Source organism: Oncorhynchus mykiss, chromosome 19 (assembly GCF_013265735.2).
Source record: "Oncorhynchus mykiss isolate Arlee chromosome 19, USDA_OmykA_1.1, whole genome shotgun sequence".
In the NCBI taxonomy this organism is placed as follows: domain Eukaryota; kingdom Metazoa; phylum Chordata; class Actinopteri; order Salmoniformes; family Salmonidae; genus Oncorhynchus; species Oncorhynchus mykiss.
Genome location: NC_048583.1, coordinates 11,563,230 through 11,585,714, shown reverse-complemented (window position 1 = coordinate 11,585,714; position 22,485 = coordinate 11,563,230). Strand labels below are relative to the sequence as shown.

The following is a 22,485-nucleotide window of genomic DNA, read 5'->3' as shown; positions in this document are numbered from 1 at the left end:
AATCTTGCATACACATATGTAGATCAGTCAGGCAGTCACAATGCATCATGGATTTGATACTCTTGAACACAGCCACATTCTGAAACCCCACCTTCTCAGTTCACTCGTAATTTGTAAACACATTTACACACATTTGGAAACCATTTTTACGTAGTACTAAGACCTTGGTACGTTTGTCGTCCAAGTTACTACAGGAAACACTGTTGCATTCTGCTCTACAGCAGCATTGTTTACAAGTGCTTGCTCTGAGTTAGGCCTGTTTTATATAGCACCTGCAGGAAGCTAGCTTTTCCTTTCTTTTTCCTTTACTGGTGAGGTAATGTAATGGTCATTCTTAGAAAAGTTCAGCAGTGATGACGGCCCATTAAAATATGCAGAAAGTAATGTACAAGCCAATGCACTCCTGAGCTGCTATCAAACCATGACAGATTAGCAATAGGCCAGGGGTCTTCAACATTCTTGCCCACGGACCACCTCCGAGGCTTTGAATAAGCACCCGCAAATAGGCTATGTCATACTCCAGCAAGTGTAATTGGCTCCAATGAGTGTAATTTTCTCAATATTAGGAGTTGAGAAATAAAGTTGACATTAGAATGATGATAATCTCCCCTTTTGTACCAAAGGTATATAATAAAAGACAATATATGTTGTTGCAAGCTATATTCATAAAGATATTGAAATAACTAAAAAAATTCCACTTATTATTAACAGACCCCCTCCTGCAGTACCCCCGGTTGAATACGCGCAAGTATAGTTTTCCTTCACAGAAAATAGCTTCATTTTCATCAGATGACAGATGTGCAAAGCTATTTGGCTGGTAGCCACAAGTAAATGAGCTTATAATGAAAAAGGTATTTTTTAGTTAATTAACCTCTTTGGGCTAGGGGGCAGTATTTTGAGGTCCGGATGAAAAGCGTGCACAAAGTAAACTGCCTGTTACTCAGGCCCAGAAGCCAGGATATGCATATAATTGGTAGATTTGTATAGAAAACTCAAGTTTCTAAAACTGTTAAAATAATGTCTAACAGAACTGATACGGCAGGCAAAAACCAGAGAACAAACCATCTTATTTTTATTTTATATACTGTTTCCAATGGCTGTCATGTTAATTATGAGGCAAAAACCTCCCAGATTGCAGTTCATAGGGCTTCCAATAGATGTCAAATCTTTAGAAAAAGTTTCAGGCTTGTTTTTGGAAAAATGAGCTAGAATTTGTAGTTTTTCTAGGTGGCTCCCATTTTGGCTATAATGTTTTCATGCACGTGGATGAGAGCGCATTCTTTGTTGTTTATCTCCGGTAAAGACAATAACGATTCTGTCTTAAATTGTATTGTTTATTTACGTATTAGGGTACCTGAGGTTTGATTATAAATGTTGTTTGACTTGTTTGGAGAAGTTTATTGGTAACGTTTGGGATTAATTTTGTATGCATTTTGAAGGAGGGAAACCGGTGGATTATTGAATGAAGCGCGCCAGCTAAACAGTTTTTGGGGATATAAAGGACATTATCGAACAAAAAGGACCATTTGTGATGTAGCTGGGACCTTTGAGTGCCAACAGAAGATCTTCAGAAGGCATTTATTTTATCACTTTCTGCCTGGTTGAAAATGTTTTTCATGCATTTGTATGCGGGGCGCTGTCCTCAGACAATTTCACCAGATGTTGTTGAGGTGGGTCGCTAGCGGAAGGCCTGTTCTAATGTTTATCATTGAAAGAATGTAGACAGCTTAAATTTCTTTCATTTTACCAGAGAAAAGTAGGCTGGCTACATCGAGAAAAGTACAGGAGAAAAGTAGCTACACAGTCAGAGCGCCATCTGCTGATAGAATGTCCGTTTGTGAATTCTTATCTGAGTGGAAAGTACTAGGTAAGTCAGTTAAAAAAATAAACAAATACTTAAATGACAGCCTACCCCAGCCAAACCCTAACAACGCTGGGCCAATTGTGCGCTGCCCTATGGGACTCCTAATCACGGCCAGTTGTGATAGCCTGGAATCGAACCAGGGTCTGTAGTGACGCTTCTAGCACTGAGATGCAGTGCCTTAGACCTCTGTCACTTGGGAACCCAATAAAAAGCATTTAACATGTGAGTTTATAAAACGCAGCAAGATACTTACTGGTCAGTCCCTGGATTGGAGACCAGATGCTGCTGGAAGTAGTGTTGGAGGGAACAGGAGGCGGCACCCTCCTCTGGACTAAAAAAATATCCCAATGCCCCAGGGCAGTGATTGGGGACACCGCCCTGTGTAGGGTGCAGTCTTTCAGATGGGACGTTAAACGGGTGTCCTGACTCTAGTCATTAAAGATTCCAAGGCACTTATCGTAAGAGTAGGGGTGTTAACCCTGGTGTCCTGGCTAAATTCCCAATCTAGCCCCCCCCTCTCCCCTGTAACTATTCCCCAGGTCGTTGCTGTAAATGAGAACGTGTTCAGTCAACTTACCTGATAAAATAACGGATAAATTAAAAACGATTATGCGTTTTCTTTTTTTTTCCTGGCAAAAAAACAATTCTGCATCAACGCGACCAAAGTTTAACTTGCTAGTTAATCTTAGTGAGTGGCGCAATTAATAAGGTGACAGGACATCATATTGTGTTAGCTTTCTGACATGTTTGAGAAGTCAAAGCCCTTTGGATGGATTATTTGCTACAAAAGCTGAAGAACATGCGCACATCCAGGTACTTAACGAAAGTGCTGGAGTTGTAGGCAAACTCATCAAAAACAGAAGGACATCAGGAAGCACTGGTATATTGATACTGACCCACAATTGAAACCCATTTTTAAATATGCCCCACATATTGTTTTTAAAAGACCCCCCAAACGAGAGATAGTGGTTAAATCGGATTACCCACCAGAGAAAAGGGGAACTTTCTTGGACATGGTTCCGGAGGGTAATTACAAATGTGGCCAATAAGCTCAAAGCAGCGCCACGTACAAATGCAACTAATTTACCCACCCCTGCACAGGACAAAGATTAAAGATCAAGGGCCTGATTACCTTCATGTCCACCAAAGTTATTTACATGCTGAAATGTACCTGTGGTCCGTCTTACATCGGGAAAGCCCGTAGAAGCCTTAAGAGACAGATCAGTGTGCACCGCAGCAATATACGGCCAGGTGAGACAAAAAAACATTTGGTTACTGCTCATTTTGTACAAGCTGGACATCCTATAGTTCTCTGAGATATATTGGAATAGAAATGGTCACGATGTCATGCAGGGGAGGGGACATTGAGAGGAAACGTCTTCAAAAGGGAATCGTTCTGGAGCCACAGTACCCGTCTCCTCATGGCCTTAACAAGGAGCTTGACTTAACCGTTTTTATAGTTTCAATGTCTAAATTGTGTGTGTGTGTGTGTGGGGGGGGTAATCCTAATTTAATATAGTGTATGTATATTACTGTAAATATTGATTACATTCCCTGTGTATGATCATATATTTTGATGCAATATCAACATTCAATGTGAAACTTACATTTTAAAAAAAATAATTTTTAAACCTCCTGTTTCAGGAAGTGATGTCATTGAGTACTGACCCCAATGAATGCCCGATGAAGACCTAAGGGTCAAAATGTTGTTGAATTTAATATTATTTGTACAGCTGCCACCATCTTGATATCCTTGTGTGTTTCCCTCCTCTCCGATCTCAGCATGTCTTCTCCTAGCCTCTCTTCTCAGCAGAGCAGGCAGGCCTGTTGGCTTACCGACTCCAGATTGACACAATGTACACGTTGCTTGAGCCAGTATTGTTATTTAGACAAGCATGCTTCAAAACTTTGTTTTTTTGCATAATGTGTATCGTTCACATTCGCTAGTAAAATGTTCAAACTCACCATTGTTGACTTTCCCCCAGAATGCAACCATGCTACGAATTCTTTATTACGCCATATTGGAGTATAATGGCATTTAAAATTAGATCTTATATGCTTCTTGATATGGCCCAACCCTAATTTCCACTGAACATTTCACAAAAACACATTTACTTTAAGAACAGCGCAGATGCAAAATTTGGTAACAGAATGACTGTTTTGTGCCATCAGTAACAGAACTTTTCATCTGCACTGTTCTTCAACTACATGTTTCAGTGGAAATTGACAAGTAATACTTGTGCATAGAGTTGTACAGTTTGTTTAATTTTGCAATTACTGGTTTTTGTTTGACATACATTTTAAAGTGAAAAATTGTCTCTGGGAAAAGAAAAGAAAAAACTATTCAAATATCTCACCTAGACTGACCTAATTCAAATCCTTAGAGACATCTCAGTTTGGACCCAATCCATGCCTTGCTTTGACAGAAACTTGAGTAGAGAAACATAATGGGATGGTTAGGCCTACACAGAAGCACCTAGACACTAGCCTGCTATGCCAAAGGTCCTCTAATTCCCTTACTGGTGGTGTTCATTCCAGTGTTTAACCACTGATGTGGGTTCAGGAGGAATGTGACAGACATCCCAAAATACTGCTTCTGATGGAGTAATATTCAGTCACAGCCCATCTTGGGGTGGGTGACTACAACTAGGCTAAATTACACAGGGAGGGGGAGAAGAGACCACCTCTCACACAAACATGATCGCATGTAATCCGCAGCAGTGTGCTTCCTTCCTCTGACGGGCTGACTGATACAAGGCTCAACGAGAGCTCTGACCACAGATTTTTGCAGCCTCGTGCCTGACTACTAAAAACACACCAGGGCACAGGTTGAGCATCGGTTGCAGACAAAAACCCACCAACCAAGAAAGACACTTGAAGTAGTTTAACACAGAGGATCAAATCTCGAAAAAGTTACGATTCGTTAAGATTAAATAACAAATCAGCTGCTGAACCTATACGCCATAAACCAAAGGATTGGGCATTACTGCAGTACTGTTAAAGCTCGCCATGTTATTGCCCCGTCATGTCAGTTGTTGTTGAGATCTGGAGTATGTCTCCTGTACACAGTGAACATCACCTTCTAGCAGACTTCTACACAGACTAAGAAGTCGATCATCCAGTAGACTGGTAGTCCCAGTGATGTACATATGAACCATGGTAGTAAAGTATGGGTTAATAGCCTCGATGCAGTGTTGTCAAAACAGAGGGATAGCCAGGCCAACAAGTTAGACAGGTCATTATTTTGTTAGCAAACATACACTGCTGAACATAGCAATTAGCTTTCTATCGACTGTGGAACTCGAGTGAGTCCAAAACACTTAGGAGGGATCCAGACTTCTGAATCTGGCCAGTCCTTCCGCTCTCAGACTCTCATTGAGCTGAATTACCACCTAGTAAATCAGGTTCCCACTGATTAAGACACTGATTAGTTTGACCAGCTTTCATCTTCAGTCACTCCCAGCGAGGGCATTCCATCCAGATAGCCTAACTAACCTATTGCTAGACCAGTCTGCCAGTACCACAGCGGGCATCAGTGCTGTGGCTGTCTGTTGCGCAGGCTGATCCAGATTCACAACAAGCAACAGAGACAGTGTTTGTCTCAGCCCCAGGGATATATGAAGAGCTATTCTACCTAACAGAGCCACAGTGTCTCATTACCTTTTGACATAAATAAAGGTAAAATTAAAATTAAATTAACTAGGCAAGTCAGTTAAGAACAAATTATTATTTTCAATGACGGCCTAGGAACAGTGGGTTAACTGCCTGTTCAGGGGCAGAACGACAGATTTGTACCTTGTCAGCTCGGGGATTTGAACTTGCAACCTTTCGGTTACTAGCCCAACACTCTAACCACTAGGCTACCCTGCAAGAGACACACCTCATTACCATGGTATTGCTACAGTATATCTGTTTTGTTAGCCACTGTGATTCGAGGTACTTTAGCGCCAGTTGGCAAGCTCAACTGGCTTAGGCTAAATGTCAATGCCATGGTGATGCGGTTTAAAACGAGCACTTCATTTGTGCAACCTGAAGCAAATCAAACACTAGGACACCCTATGTGAAGCCTACAATGTGTGGCAGCTCTTACCAGATAACAGGCCTAGACGTAAACAGCCGCAGAGTCCAGCTCCAAAACATCTGGAGGTTTCCCTCTATTGTGTAAAAACAACTATATGCATTCTGAATACAGTTTGAACCTTTAGGTTGTAGTTAGTCCTATAAATACTATATTATCTCTCTATACCATTTGTATTTCATATACCTTTGACTATTGGATGTTCTTATAGGCACTATAGTATTGCCAGTGTAACAGAATAGCTTCCGTCCCCCTCCTCGCCCCTACCTGGGCTCGAACCAGGAACACATCGACAACAGCCACACTCGAAGCATCGTTACCCATCACTCGACAAAAGCCGCGGCCCTTGCAGCGCAAGGGGAATAACTACTCCAAATCTAAAAGCGAGTGATGTTTGAAACGGTATTAGCGCACACCCAGCTAACTAGCTAGCCATTTCACATCGGTTACACCAGCCATTAGGCTGATAGGCTTGAAGTCAAACAGCGCTGTGCTTGCGAAGAGCTGCTGGCAAAACGCACGAAAGTGCTGTTTGAATGAATGATTGATTACGGGCCTGCTGCTGCTCAGTCAGACTGCTCTATCAAATCAGACTTAATTATAACACACAGAAATACGAGCCTTTGATCATTAATATGATAATAATAAACAAAACGTTTATTATTTCAGTGAAATACGGAAGAAATTACAATTTCACCTGGTTAATATTGCCTGCTAAACTGGATTAGTAGTTATAACTAGTGATTATGATTGATTGTTTTTTTATAAGATAAGTTTAATGCTAGCTAGCAATTTACCTTGGCTTCTACTGCATTTGCGTAACAGGCAGGCTACTCGTGGAGTGCAATGGTTAGAGCGTTGGACTAGTTAACTGTGCGGTTGCAAGATTGAAACCCCTGAGCTGACAAGATGAAAATCTGTTGTTCTGCCCCTGAACAAGGCAGTTAACCCACAGTCATTGAAAATAAGATTGTGTTCTTAACGGACTTGCCTAGTTAAATAAAAAAGGTATAAAAATTAATTTAAATCATTAATCTGAAATCGGCACCCAAAAATACAGATTTCCGATTGTTATGAAAACTTGAAATCGGCCCTATTTAAAAATCGGCCATTCCGATTAAATCGGTCGACCTCTAGTGTCACATCAGCAGGGAGAAATCACTTAAAGGCCCGATTCAGTGTTGAATTCATTTATTGACATCATTGGGAGAGAAATCTGATTTTGTAGTTGGGAAGAGAGCTTGTGGTTAAGACATAGAATAGGCTAACGTAATATGATGCCCAAGCATTGAAGACATTCCTTTAAACTTAGCCTTCAGTGTCAGAGCAGCAGAAAGAAGACAAACAAACAGAATCCATGGTTTGGTGGGGGGGAAGACAGCTGTTGGCAATTATAGGCTATAGGATAATGTGATATGACGTCAAAACAAGTGCATGCTTCCCTATGCAAGCATTCCTTTAAAAAAGGTCCAAAGGACAGCCGTAAAAAAACGACACATTCTTTATTAACAGATGAGGAGTGCCTTGAAGTACTCAGCTGAGTGGAGGAGGACACTGTGGAGGGAGCTAGACATGAGCCAAGTGGGACACACTGAATTCTAGATATGATATCGATCTCGAGCTCGAGTTCTACTATCATGACATAAAGTATATTAGGGCACAAAGGAAGGGCGTAGTGTGGATGGATGTACTTCAGATATCCCTGTGCTTAAAAATGGGCACTTGGTCATCCAACTGGTTTCTCACACTTTTTTCAGACCTGTTCCTTTCCATTCCATGTGGACTGTTCCATGAAAGTCCCGTTTCCTCTCCACTTTCTCTGGTGAGGGGCAGGGTTCAAGGACACAGTACACAGTAAGAGAATGCACATGGGAGGGTGATGTCATCAGAATGCAACAGTTGACATTGGCTTGATTAACCCCATGTGTGGTGTGTCCTCACCTAGACTCTCTCCCATTGATTCCTACTCTGGTTACAGCTACAGTGGTGTCACTGACTGAATCATTCCCTCTGTCCGTATTCCTCTTTCCCTCCCAGAAGGGTGGGTACTAGCAGAGACCGGAAGAAAGCAGCTAGCTCAACCATTACATAACACCCTTCAACCTAGCATTCTGGTGGAAAAACAAACCTGGCACCCGCATAAGTTTGGTTGTATCACGGGGTGTATAACTTCAAGACAATTGCACAGAGCAGCTGCAGGCACTCATCATTGGTATATCAGCGGAGCAACAAATGTGACAGGCAAGAGGTCTGTATCTATTCGATCCCAGAGATAATGGTTATCCTACAGTGACAGAACAAATACCAAAAACACCCGAACTTGCTGCCTCTGGTCTGGAGGACTCACTAAACACAAATGCTTTTTTCAATTAAATTTACTTTTGATACTCAAATATATTTAAAACCAAATACTTTTAGACTTTTACTCAAGTACTATTTGACTGACTTTCACTTGAGTCATTTTCTATTTACATTCATTTACTTAAGTATGACAATTGGGTACTTTTTCCACCACTGCAATGGAGTGCAGGAATAAGTGCTGAAATTTGTTTTGGTTGATGTTGAATTGAACTAGAGATCGACCGATTTAAATCGGAATGGCCGATTAATTAGGGCCGATTTCAAGTTTATAACAATCAGAAATTGGTATTTTTGGACACCGATTTTGCTGATTATTATATATATTTTTTACACCTTTACTTTAACTAGGCAAGTCAGATAAGAACACATTCTTATTTTCAATGACTGCCTAGGAACGGTGGGTTAACTGCCTCGTTCAGGGCCAGAACGACAGATTTTCACCTTGTCAGCTTGGGGGATCCAATCTTGCAACCTTACAATTAACTAGTCCAACGCAATAACGACCTGCTTCGCTCATTGCACTCCACAAGGAGACTGCCTGTTACGCGATTGCAGTAAGCCAAGGTAAGTTGCTAGCTAGCATTAAACCATCATAATCACTAGTTAACTAAACATGGTTGATGATATTACTAGATATTATATAGCGTGTCATGCATTGCATATAATCTGACTGATCATACAAGTATCTAGGTATCTGGCGGAGCGGTGGTAGGCAGCAGCAGGCTCGTAAGCATTCATTCAAACAGCACTTTCGCTGCGTTTTGCCAGCAGCTCTTTGTTGTGCGTCAAGCATTGCACGGTTTATGACTTCAAGCCTATCAACTCCCGAGATGAGGCTGGTGTAACCGAAGTGAAATGGCTAGCTAGTTAGCGCGCGCTAACAGCGGTTCAAACGTCACTTGCTCTGAGCCTTCTAGTAGTTGTTCCCCTTGCTCTGCAAAATTCATAATCGGTCAACCTCTAAATTGAACAGTATAAAACAAATGAGAATGGAGAAAGACTTTGAATGTATGTGATGCCACCCTAGGATCACTCACTACTCATAAAGCAAAATGTAAAACTTTTATTATTCAACAACTAAAAATAGTGCTATAATATTTATCCCATATCACCTAGTCCTACACTTCGCCTCACTTAACATTCATCAGCATAATCCGACTGCTTATTCATGCTTCATTCAACCCCACCCTACAGCGCACTCCAACCGGTTCCATGTTTGTGCTGGACCTTCAGTACCACACTAGTGTACAACCTGTTGCTCATGATGTGATGGTTTTCCCTCAGAGCAGCAGAGTTAATACAACCACATCAACCAATCCAGTTCAGGTCCGGACACAAACGCCCCGTAAAGTCCCATAGTGAATTCAATGAAGCCATGACAAGCTAGTAGGACTAATATGCATTTTGACACATCCTTTGAAAAGTTTCCTGGATTGCTAATGTGACTCACTCCATGCACAGCTGTTCTGAAGGAGGAGTGGCAAACATAAGCAGCATAGTGAAACTGGGGAGGGTGCATCTTAAGTGTTGAAGTGACCTCACCTCAGACTGTAGCAGGGCGGGTGAATCATTAATACATTTGCCTCACAGACAGATGCATTTTTGATATTTTTCTCCACAAAGCTGAATTTCCTGAGATGGTATTCCCAAGTAGGCTAGCTTTTGGATACTGTAATGGCTGGCCCACTGTGTAGCTGCAGCCTAATCAAACAACTGTACTTTCTAAACTCTACCAACTTAAAAATAACTACCCACTAGTCTAGTCCTTGTAGTAGGCAGAGTAAAGCCTAACTCCTTTGCCCTTTTGGGTAGAAAGTATCAAAATAATTGCAACTAGAACAGCCAACGCAAACAAAAATTAAAATACCTGTTTGGATCAGATGTTTTTCTGTAGAAGAGTCATTGACATTTAGTTGTATATTATCAACAAAGTGCATCAGCTTATCTGATGTGCCACTTGGGTCAGCTGTCAAACAGGCAGAGCAAGAGAGCTGCTGGGCCCAGGGCCTCACGGGCCAATTAACTATTTACACGGCTATGCCTTTCCCAATCCTTCCTGTTCCATTCGCCCATCTTTCCAGTCAGATTCCACACTCCGCTCTACTCTGTTCCACTCACAGGCACAACCATTTTCCTCTCGGGAGGCCACCCTCCTTCCCCCTCTAGTTTGTTCAGAGTTCTGGAATTTTTTGTTTTTCCCCCATCAATCTTCCATGGTATTACCCTTCTTGACAACAGCAGCATTACCCAATTTCTACCCTCAGGGTTCTTTAACATCAAAACATGTCTAAAAATAGGTCAGCAGAGTAATTAATCAAGATCTCCCAGCCCCTGTAAATCCAATAGACAACTACGACAGGATCTTAATCTGAGAACTCTAGCTTTCACTCTGACTGGTCAAACTAGTTACATAGGCTGAGTGAGATTTCCCTGTCCTTGTGTCCACATTTCTAGACCTCTGCATTTTTTTTTTTTAAAGGGAGAGGCTTCAAGTGGATATGGCCTATCTGGTTTTACCTTGAAGGTAACCTTCACCGAGTCAGGCATTTGAAACACTGGTTTTAATCAATTAATAAAAAAGGTACAGGAGTTCAGAGCCGCCCAAGGGAAGGAGGGTGGAGCCTTCAGCAAACTGAAACACCTGCACCATAAAAGGGACTCCTGAGTGTCATGACCATGATCAAACCCAGGTAATATACACTGGTATCAGTTTCAGAAAAGAACCTGGTGTGTTCTTTAGAACGGCACCAGACAGATGGATAAAGTTCCTCCTGCATGACCTCACGTCTGTGTTAATGTGATTTTAATGAAAGATTGTGATGTGGCTCTTTGGCAGAATCAGTAATACGATTATAGGGGAGAGAGCCTGAGCAGCTTGCCAGACCGAATCATGCCCGTACACTCACTCTGGCCTGCCTGCCAACACCCAGCAAAAGCTGCAAAACCTCTTGGCCTGTTTGTTTTTTTTACAGGGAAAATGTGGGGAAGGAAAAGACAAAACATTTTAATTTGCGAGTGGTCATCAGTTGACCAGAGGAAGTCAAGCTGTTGCCATGGTGGACTGAACATAGCCCGCCAGTCACATCAGCACAAACTGATTGCCGAGTTTAGTTTCACATGACAGCTTGATACTTTGTTTCACAATGTACTCATCTAAAAAAAACTGAGGAATATGAGGTAGGGCTGGGCGATATGGCGTAAAAATCATAACTAATGGGCGATTCATGATATACACCAACCCTCTTCCTGGAGCTCTACCTTCCTGTGGGTTCAGTCCAACCCTAATTTAACACACCTGATTCTACTAATTAGCTGCTCAACAAAACCTAACTGAATCAGATATGCTAAATTAGGGTTGGACTGAACCAAAAGGACAGTAGAGCTCCAGGAAGAGGGTTGGGCAGGCCTAACTTGGTGTATATCATGAGTCGCCCATTAATTATGATTTTTACGCCATATCGCCCAGCCTCATAGTACATTGAGAAACAAAGTATCTCCAGGAAGAGGGTTGGGCAGCCCTGCTCTAAGTGTACAAAACATTAGGAACACCTTCCTAATATTGAGTTGTATCCCCTTTTGCCCTCGGGACAGCCTCAAAATTCCACAAGGATGCTGGCCCATGTCGACTCCAATGCTTCCCACAGTTGTCAAGTTGGCTGGATGTCCTTTGGGTGGCGGACCATTCTTGATACAGACGGGGAAACTGTTGAGCATGAAAAACCTAGCAGGGTTGCAGTTCTTGACACTCAAACCATACCCCACTTAAATATTTTGGTCTTGCCCATTCACCTGCTGAATGGCACACATACACAAGCCATGTCTCAAGGCTTAAATATTTTTTAAAACAGGTCTCCTCCCGTTCATTTACACCGAATGATGTGGATTTAACAAGTGACATCAATAAGGGATCATATATATCCCAAAAAGGATCATAGTTCACCTGGTCAGTCGGTCATGGTAAAGAAACACTCAGTGTGTATCTTGATATTTTCCAAAGTTATGGGTGAGTCACAATAGATATATTTTTTAATGTTCTCTAAATAAGCTTTGTTGCACAATTTATGCTCAATGCACTGCATTTCAAACAGCCTGGGATAATCTATGCATTGAGGATTTGTTAAATTATACCTAGGGTAAATATAAGCCTTCAACCCTAAAACCCACTAATAATTACATTTTATTTAAAAAATAGTTTAGTGCTTTTTGCAATAATCACTGATCTGGTTTTCAAGTTTATCTATAAAAAATGCCCTTGGTTCTGGCAAATTTAGTAACAATGCACAACTTCTGGTAGCAGCCATTATAGAAAATGAACATCTCAAACATACGCCCACTTGCTAGTGCAGGGGTAGGCAACCCTGTTCCTGGAGTGCCACAGGTACTTGTTCCAACTAGGCACCACACCTGACCAGAGGTGGAAAAGTACTCAATTGTCATACTTGAGATAAAGTACAAAGTAAAAGCTATACATCAAATGTATAGCTTTTCATGCACAATTTCCTTTATAACTTCTTTTTTTTTTTACAGCCAGGTGCACACTCCAACATAAATGCTTCCTTTGTAAATTGTTTAAATGAGTCCACCAGATTAGAGCAAGTAGGGATGACCAGACATTCTCTTGATACGTGTGTTAATTTGACCATTTTCCCTGTCCTGCTAAGCATTCAAATTGTAACTAGTACTAGTACTTCAAATTATAACTACAATGTTTGGTGTAAAAAGTGCATCATTTTCTTTAGGAATGTAGTCTCAAATATAAAATACCCCCAAAAACAACTTTAGTACTTCAAATAATTTTTACTTAAGTACTTCACACCACCTTACCAAATTGATCAGTTCAGTGACAGTCTAAATTCAACACACCTGGTTTTCCAGGTTAGTTAAATCAAAAACATGAAGTGCCTGCAGCACTCCAGGACTAGGGTTGCCTACCCCTGTGTTAGTGAGTAGCCAGCTAATCTTTATATTTAAAGTCTTGCCAACTTGGATCTATTTTCTTGCTCACAAGGTATAACAGTTGAACTGTTATGAACATGCCCTCCTAAAATAGCCTGTTCACTTTGTTTAGATCAAGTGGCCTACCTGGATAAGAAGATGCTCATTTCTCTGAATGAGAACCAGTTGCCAATGCCTTATACAATGTGTCTTTCTATGCTCATTGCACATCTAGAACACATAAATCCGTCTAAAATGCTGCTAGCGGTACCGCAATGCTGAGTGCATCAAACTGAGGATTATTTTCAAAATCATGTTCATTGACAAGCCCGTTTTAGTAGTGTCTGCTCTGTTAGACATTTGAGTTGAGACATAAAAAAATAAAAGAGGACGACGACCGATTAATTAGGGCCGATTTCAAGTTTTCATAACAATCGGAAATCTGTATTTTTTTTACACACCTTTATTTAACTAGGCAAGTCAGTTAAGAACACATACTCATTTTCAATGACGGCCTAGGAACAGTGGGTTAACTGCCTTGTTCAGGGGCAGAACGACAGATTTTTACCTCGTCAGCTCAGGGATTCAATCTTGCAACCTTACGGTTAACTAGTCCAACGCTCTAACCACCTGCCTCACGAGGAGCCCGCCTGTTACGCAAAAGCAGTAAGAAGCCAAGGTAAGTTGCTAGCTAGCATTAAACTTAAATCATAATCACTAGTTATAACTACACATGGTTGATGATATTACTAGTTTATCTAGAGTGTCCTGCGTTGCATATAAATCGATGCAGTGCGCCGTCGCGAAATAGGACTGTCATTGCGCAACCGTGTACTTAACCATAAACACCAATGCCTTTCTTAAAATCAATACACAGAAGTATATATTTTTAAACCTGCATATTTAGCTAAAAGAAATCCAGGTTAGCAGGCAATATGAACCAAGTGAAATTGTGTCACTTCTCCTGCGTTCATTGCACGCAGAGTCAGGGTATATGCATGCAACAGTTTGGCCTGCCTAATTTGCCAGAATTTTATGTAATTATGACATAACATTGAAGGTTCTACAATGTAACAGCAATATTTAGACTTATGGATGCCATCACTGAAAGAATCAACGTCTTGTTTTCGAGATAAGTTTCCGGATTCGACCATATTAATGACCTAAGGCTCGTGTTTCTGTGTTTATTATGTTATAAGTCTATGATTTGATAGAGCAGTCCGACTGAGCGATGGTAGGCACCAGCAGGCTCGTAAGCATTCATTACAACAGCACTTTCGTGCATTCAGCCAGCAGCTCTTTGCAATGCTTCAAGCATTGCGCTGTTTATGACTTCAAGCCTATCAACTCCCGAGATTAGGCTGGTGTAACCGATGTGAAATGGCTAGCTAGTTAGTAGGGTGCGCGCTAATAGCGTTTCAAACGTCAACCACTGAGACTTGGAGTAGTCGTTCCCTTACTCTGCATGGGTAACGCTGCTTCGAGGGTGGCTCTTGTCGATGTGTTCCTGGTTCGAGCCCAGGTAGCGGCATCCCTCTGGATGGAATCTATACTGTTACACTGGCAATACTAAAGTGCCTATAAGAACATCCAATAGTCAAAAGGTATATGAAATTCAAATGGTATAGAGAGAAATAGTCATAATAACAACCTAAAACTTCTTAGCTGGGAATATTGAAGACCCATGTTAAAAGGAACCACAAGCTTTCATATGTTCTAATGTTCGGAGCAAGGAACTGAAACTTTAGCTTTCTTACATAGCACATATTGCACTTTTACTTTCTTCTCCAACACTTTGTTTTTGCATTATTTAAACCAAATTGAAGTATTGTAATTGTCATTACAATTATTTTTTTTAAAGTCCGATTAAATCGGTATCTGTTTTTTTTGGTCCTCCAATAAATCGGTATCAGCGTTGAAAAATCATAATTGGTCGACCTCTAATAAAAAGGGCATTGTTAAAGGTTAAGTTCTCCTCTATTACAGTAAAATAACATCTGGATGTGTTTCGGTTTCCATGTGACTGATTATGTTGGACCAAATCTGAAATGCAAATAGAGAGTTGAAACTGATTGTTGTTATTGTGTGGCAGGGGAGGGGCTTGGTGTCTGTGTGTGAGTGGAAAGGTGTACACTACACATCAGTGAAGGAGCCGAAACCAAAAAGAAAACCCCCCATAAAAATGAAAACAAAACCTTTATTCTTGCCATACAGGCATTTGGAACATTGTGCTAAAACATTAGATATATCACCCAACCCTAATAGAAGATAACATTATCAGAAATCAAGACTGAGTTTTAGTGGGTAATACTCCTCACAAGACAAAGCTCCCATGAAAATTTCAGGATGTTCTTTGAAAAGCAGACAGTCTCACTAATGAGAGAGACTAAACCCTAACATAATGAAGTTTTTTTTTTTTTAAGTGACTGACATGTTGAGTTGGGGTTGGGTAACAGGGGGTACGGAGCGGGCAGACTTCCTATGGAGGAAACCACTCTTGAAACAGGAGCACATCCTCTGGCCTGTCCCTCCTCTAGTGGGCACTTCCATGTCACAGGCTAGCTCCCTGGCCAAAGGCCCTGTTTGCACGTTTCCTTCCCCCCCAAAATCTAAGACTTTCCGTTGCGGGACATCCCCTCAGGCGTAGGACTGAAAAGGGTGGCCCAGGGCCAAAGCTGGACCAGAGTAACTTGGGATTTTGGAACTTGAGCAAGACCCAGGGAATTCCACTTGAAGATCCTACAGCAGCGACTGGCCCAAGAGAGAGTGCAACATAACTCATCCCTAGTCCCTACCGTATTCAAACTTTAGCCTTCATCTAGCCTGGTTTCAGATCAGTTTGTGCTGTATAGCCAACTCCTGGGACCAGGCTACAGTTCATCACTCAACACATGATATGTATACAGGCAGTGACACCAAATCTCTGGATGTTTACTAAATATTAGCGTAATGCTGAATCTGCCCTTTGACAAAATAGCTTTTAATGTTGCCATGAAGCTGATGGGAGGCCCACATGCCATGAGGATTATATGCCATATTAGAGAGCGCGAGTCAATTCCTCCGGTCAACAACATGGTCTGATTTCAATGGTGATAAATTACAATCTCACTGAATCCCAGCCAAGCATCTATAAGTACCTAGGTGTCTGGCTAGACTGTAAACTCTCCTTCCAGACTCATATCAAACACCTCCAATCTAAAATCAAATCTAGAGTCAGCTTTCTATTCCGCAACAAAGCCTCCTTCACTCACGCCGCCAAACTTACCCTAGTAAAACTGACTATCCTACCGATCCTCGACTTCGGCGATGTCATCTACAAAATAGCTTCCAATACTCTACTCAGCAAACTGGATGCAGTTTATGACAGTGCCATCCGTTTTGTTACTAAAGCACCTTATACCACCCACCACTGTGACCTGTATGCTCTAGTTGGCTGGCCCTCGCTACATATTCGTCTCCATACCCACTGGCTCCAGGTCATCTACAAGTTCATGCTAGGTAAAGCTCCGCCTTATCTCAGTTCACTGGTCACGATGGCAACACCCACCTGTAGCACGCGCTCCAGCAGGTGTATCTCACTGATCATCCCTAAAGCCAACACCTCATTTGGCCGCCTTTCGTTCCAGTTCTCTGCTGCCTGTGACTGGAACGAATTGCAAAAATCGCTGAAGTTGGAGACTTTTAGCTCCCTCACCAACTTCAAACATCTGCTATCTGAGCAGCTAACCGATCGCTGCAGCTGTACATAGTCCATCGGTAAATAGCCCACCCAATTTTACCTACCTCATCCCCATACCGTTTATTTATTTACTTTTCTGCTCTTTTGCACACCAATATCTCTACCTGTACATGACCATCTGATCATTTATCACTCCAGTGTTAATCTGCTAAATTGTAATTATGCGCCTACCTCCTCATGCCTTTTGCACACAATGTATATAGACTCTTCTTCTACTGTGTTATTGACTTGTTAATTGTTTACTCCATGTGTAACCCTGTGTTGTTGTCTGTTCACACTGCTATGCTTTATCTTGGCCAGGTCGCAGTTGTAAGAGAACTTGTTCTCAACTAGCCTACCTGGTTAAATAAAGGTGAAATAAAAAAATTAAAAAAGCCCCTTTTGTCATCCACAAAAGCAAAGACGCTAAAGGCAGATAGATAAACAAGTACAGCCAATTGCTGAGACATTTTACTCTGATCTCAGACTGTAGGCAGGTTTCCATTGATCATGGTAGTCGACAAAATACATTTCCATTTTTTTTTTTTTTTAAACAAAAAAAAACAGATATGAGAACTTAATGCGCAATTTGCCTAAATGTGTAATGGAAACACTTCAACCACTGCAAATTCTATTGATTTTTTTTTTTTTTAAAGGTGTGAAGTCATTACATCCAGCTGTTTTTAATCAATAGACAAGATAGTTAAATGGAATCACACCCTAGCAGGCAATTGTCACATCTATTTTCTATGCAAACTTCCTAAATGTCATCAACAAACGAAAAGTCTATGGAAACATAGCTAGTCAGGGACTATAGATGGGTTAGCTGACAACGTCACAAAAACAATGCACACGCTTCAATGGGGCAGAAGTTTGAGTTGTTGAGATTCTGGATGGCCAGATAGCTACCAACAATGACAAGAAACTGCCATGTGGTGAATCGTAAGTGATTCATTTCAGCTAGTCATGTCTATTCTTGACGATTTGACACATTTCATGGCAATGCTAACAAGGCAACAAAATGCTAGCTAGCTAACCAACTGCAATGTATTCGAGAAAAATAAATTTGCTCAAGGAGCACTTCTGTTTTTAATAAACATTGAAGACGAAATATAGTTTACATGTTAACAATCTAAGCCAACACCATCTGTTTTGCCCCGTAGCTGCGCACGCATCGATTGTTGCTGCTAAACAGCCAACCCGTCTATTCAGTGCAGTCTGTCTCACAAGACCTAGCAGCTGTCAGTCGATGCTCTGCTGTCTTAAAACAGTCATTCTAAGTCAATGTAATGAGAACTTGGCGTTGGCTCATGACTGACTTCACGCAGAGAAGTGAGTGAGTGCACAAAGCTGACACTGTATACACTGGAGCAGCTTAGAGGTGTAAGAGACTAGTGAAGACACCACATGCCACTTTACGCGGGCACAGACTCCGAGCCCATCTTATTTATCGCTTAATAAGGACATAAAACCAGGTACACACTGCTACCTAAAATAAACGCTGTTCTTGATCTCAGACAAAGATGATCTTGACCCTCTGTTCAACCCACATCACATGTCTAGCTAGCTAACTAGGCTAAAGTGTAGAGCAGCCATATACAGTAAACACATTAGGACATTGACTTGTAGGCCTAGCCTAAGTTGATGCACAGCCAACAGTTTTTTTTATTTTTAAATTGTTTGTCATTTAGCAGACGCCCTTATCCCGGTTGAATTATAAGAGCAATTAGGGTTAAGCGCCTTTGCTAAACGGGACATCTACAGATGTTTTCACCTAGTCAGCTCAGGGATTCAAGCCAGCAACCTTTTGGTTACTGGCCAAACCCCCTTAACCTCTAGGCTACCTGCTGCCATTTTGTTCTGGCTCCTGGCAGTTGAGTAATGTCAGAATTATTTGGTAGACATCTACAACACAAATAACCTAGCCTATTTCTGTTCATTTCCATGAAATAAAACACCGTAGCCTATTCCCTGATTTGACATTCTAAAGGGGTTGTCACGCGCTGAAGATGTGGATGTCGATTAAGGCAGCCCCCCGCACCCCTCTGGTTCAGAGGTTGGGTTAAAAGCGGAAGACATTTCAGTTGAAGGCATTCAGATGTACAACTGACTAGGTATCCCCCTTTCAAGTAGGATATTAAATCTGCTCTGCTTGTGGTCTTTGGTCTCAACAAATGTCTTCCAAAGAAGGTATGTTACTAGAGGCCTACTTAGAATCACAGAAACCTGACATTTAAAACAGATTAACAATTGAAAAATGTATTGAACTTAGTAGGAAATCAACTAAATGTTTTGAACATTAATTTTCCCTAGTTAATCATAAGTCATGAACAAACTGAATCAGTGATTTGTATTTTGCACGCGTATGCCTACAGTACACCGTGTAGCCGTTGGGAATGAGGCTAATGATTGTCTTCTGGTAGAGATGGAAAGACTCTCAAAAACCTTTTCAATGAAATGTTAACCAAAACGTAGCCAATGCCTTTCTGGCAGAATTATATGATTATTTGCATCAATCCAGTGGACATTTGTTTAGCAAATTCTGAAATAACACAAGGGCTACAGAAACATTGATAACCAAAAACATTCTCTGGCTGGTGCTCACCTGCAATACAAGGTAACTTCACCAAAAATAATACATTTCTTATATTTTACACAGATCTCAAAAGTAGTCTCTTGGTGTGGTTTAAGCATTGTTGAAGACTTACAACATCCAATTATTTTTCCCAATAAAAATTTATATTTACTTCAGTGTTATTTTAGAGCGAAAACTGGGAAAGCAGAAACAAAAGATTTGAGCCCAATGTTACCAGCAAAAGATAGGCCCACTTCAACACAATGCCTGCCACAAATACATCCACTGAGCCCCCTACAGAGAGCCAGCCTACCAGGGTGATGGTCTGTGGAGGCAGAGTGTGTGTGCTGCCTGCATTATGAAATAAGCTCACCTTTCCATTCTAGAACCTTCAATTCTTTGGAGTAACAATAGACCTAGGGTACATCAAATATATGCTATTGTTACAGTTATGAAGTACAGCAGCAGGGCTCTCAGATGGCATCCCTACTGCCTAAACAGACAAGTCAATGTTTATTTTCTTACAGTGGGAGTGTGGCCTACTGCAAATTAACCTCGGAAACACTTTTTAGTGCGCTGCACTGAAGGTTAACCTGAGCTATTCTGGGCTGCATCACCAATTGTAGTGAACCGATAAACTCTTAACAAGCTCATCGCTGGCTTCTAATGAGACCAGTAGAGTACCAGTTGTACTAGGAAGGGACAATCAATTGTCAAAGCAAGCAAGCAATCTCTCCTGGCCTGAACAACTAATTGTGTGGGCTACCTACAGCTACACTACTCTGCATTGTATTGAAGCTCACATGCAATGTGAATAACAGAGGTGGTTCTATTCCAAACAGTTTGTCCGAGGCTGCCCCAGAGAGTTCCGCTGCACATGTTGGTCCCTGATAACTCCCAAAATGGCCTGCAAAACAGAGAGGCGTCTGCGAAAGTCACGTTACTCTTTATTTTTAGAAATATTCTGTTTCTTCACTGGCTTTTCCAAATGGAACATGCAATCTCTTTACACCTAGAAAAGGAGAGACGAAAGTACACCCGTGTTGAGTGTAATGAAAAACGCATTAGGCATGCCTTGCTAGAAATCCTTGACTTATTAATGACAAGAAAACCTCAGAGGCTTGCAGTGGGCTAAAAGCTGTACCCTCCTACAGCACTGCAACAGTTGCACTAAAGCAATATAGTTAAATCAGCTAACATCAGTGACTAAATTAAGTTAACCGGTTTGCCTGACAGATATCAGTGGTGTCTTCAGGGCTTTGTTCCAGCAATGAACAGGTAACGGATTGCCTCAACCTGTACACCTGCACGTTGACTCTGTACAGGTACCCCTTGTATATAGCCTCGTTATTTTAATGTGTTAGTTTATTTTATAAATGTTTCAACTATATTTATTGAACTGCATTATTGGTTAATTTTACGGTAAGGTCTACCCCGGTTTTATTCGGTGGATGTGACAAATAACACTTGATAATACCAGAGTTCACAAGAAACCTGAAAGACCCAACCCACTGGGCAAGAGTGCATGGAGATTATGATATTTGTCCAGGTGAAGGTGTGCTCACAAATAAATCCATGATGATTGCGACTTGTGTTTCAACCTTGTAACACACCCATTAGTAATTTGGATAGAATTTAGAGGAAACCCCTATCTTCAAGGAAAACCCTTTTCATTTTTGCAAAATATTCCACATGAATCATGTTCTGGCCTCTAGACAATGGGTGAATGTTAACATCTGGGGATTTTGCAAGTTCATGCACAACAAATTGGGTTGTCAACAGACATCACCTGTCAGCAATGTGTTCCAGTTTATTGAAAAATGAAGGTATTGTTTCCAGAACTGACTATGGGTCCATGTACAAAATGTTGAACACAGCTGTTTAGAGAAACAAACTTTTGGTAGCTACAAACAAAAGTTTAGGGCGATTGGATACAGCTGGTTGCAAGCAAAGAGTCAGCCATAAAGTTATAATATTAACCATATAGCTTGCACAGTCCAAGAGGCAAACTTGAAACTGCATAGGGAGAGACCTGTCAACAAGCCACAGTCAGCAACTGAATATAACCATTCCAGGGCAATAAACTCAACTGCATAAAAACTCACGTTTTGTGGCATTGATGAGATTCTTTCCATCCTTGTAGAGTTCTTTGATAAATCTGTTGGTTTTGTCCAACTCTGCCTCGTGTGCCTTTATTTTCTCCCTGAAAACGGGACTATCCAGGTAGCATTCGCTAAACTCCAACGGGTGTAATCCCATGTCTTTAACGTTAGCTAGTTGGCTAGGTCAACGAGCTAGCATAAGAGGCTGTAAAACTGCTTTATAAAAACCACGCGCTAACTAGTTAACCACCACCAACAAGTTGCTTGGTGTCAAGCGAAAAAAAAAAAAACTTTAACCAACTAAAATCGTTTTTTTAGGGTGAGCAACTAGCTTGAGCTGTCCTCTAACTCGTTAGCTAGCAAACGTTAGCTACGTTTTTGCTAGCTAGTCTTCCCAAATCATAACGTGTTGTCTGACTTGCTAACTACTAGTTTCTAACAACAGCTAATTCACGAAGTAACTTGGCTAGCATGTTACTAGTAGTTGAAAAGGAGCATGGCATTCCTAAATTAGCAACTATTTTGTTAGAGCTTGTTCAAGAGTAACAGCAAACCATTATTTAGTTCGGGGAAAACTCAGTATACTCTTGTGTCAATCCAAGTTGTAGTCCACGTCGTCCAATATACATTCAATTGACAGTCGAAAGGAGAAACTCCTATTTGACAAGTAGGCGTTGAGCTCAAGACCTCCTCCCCAGACCCGGGATAGGGCGTTTATTGGCTTCCACCCACCTTCTGATAAATTCATACATTTGCCAACAATGTAAAATATTTACATTTTCTACAAAATACATACTTATAATACATCTAGCTGGTGTCCGTTTTTTATTATAATATTTCAGACGCTCTAAC

General features: G+C 41.2%; 1 protein-coding gene across 1 annotated transcript in view; it reads right to left on the bottom strand.

The window, feature by feature from the left end:
* Positions 1–22,331, bottom strand: part of LOC110497374 (rho GTPase-activating protein 10) — a 67,994-nt gene extending 45,663 nt beyond the window's left edge. Inside the window, exon 1 of the mRNA XM_021573450.2 lies at positions 21,637–22,331. Within this exon, the coding sequence (XP_021429125.2) occupies positions 21,637–21,790 (154 nt within the window). The 5' untranslated portion in view covers positions 21,791–22,331. The remainder of the gene's footprint in view (positions 1–21,636) is intronic.
* Positions 22,332–22,485: the final 154 nt, after the last annotated feature.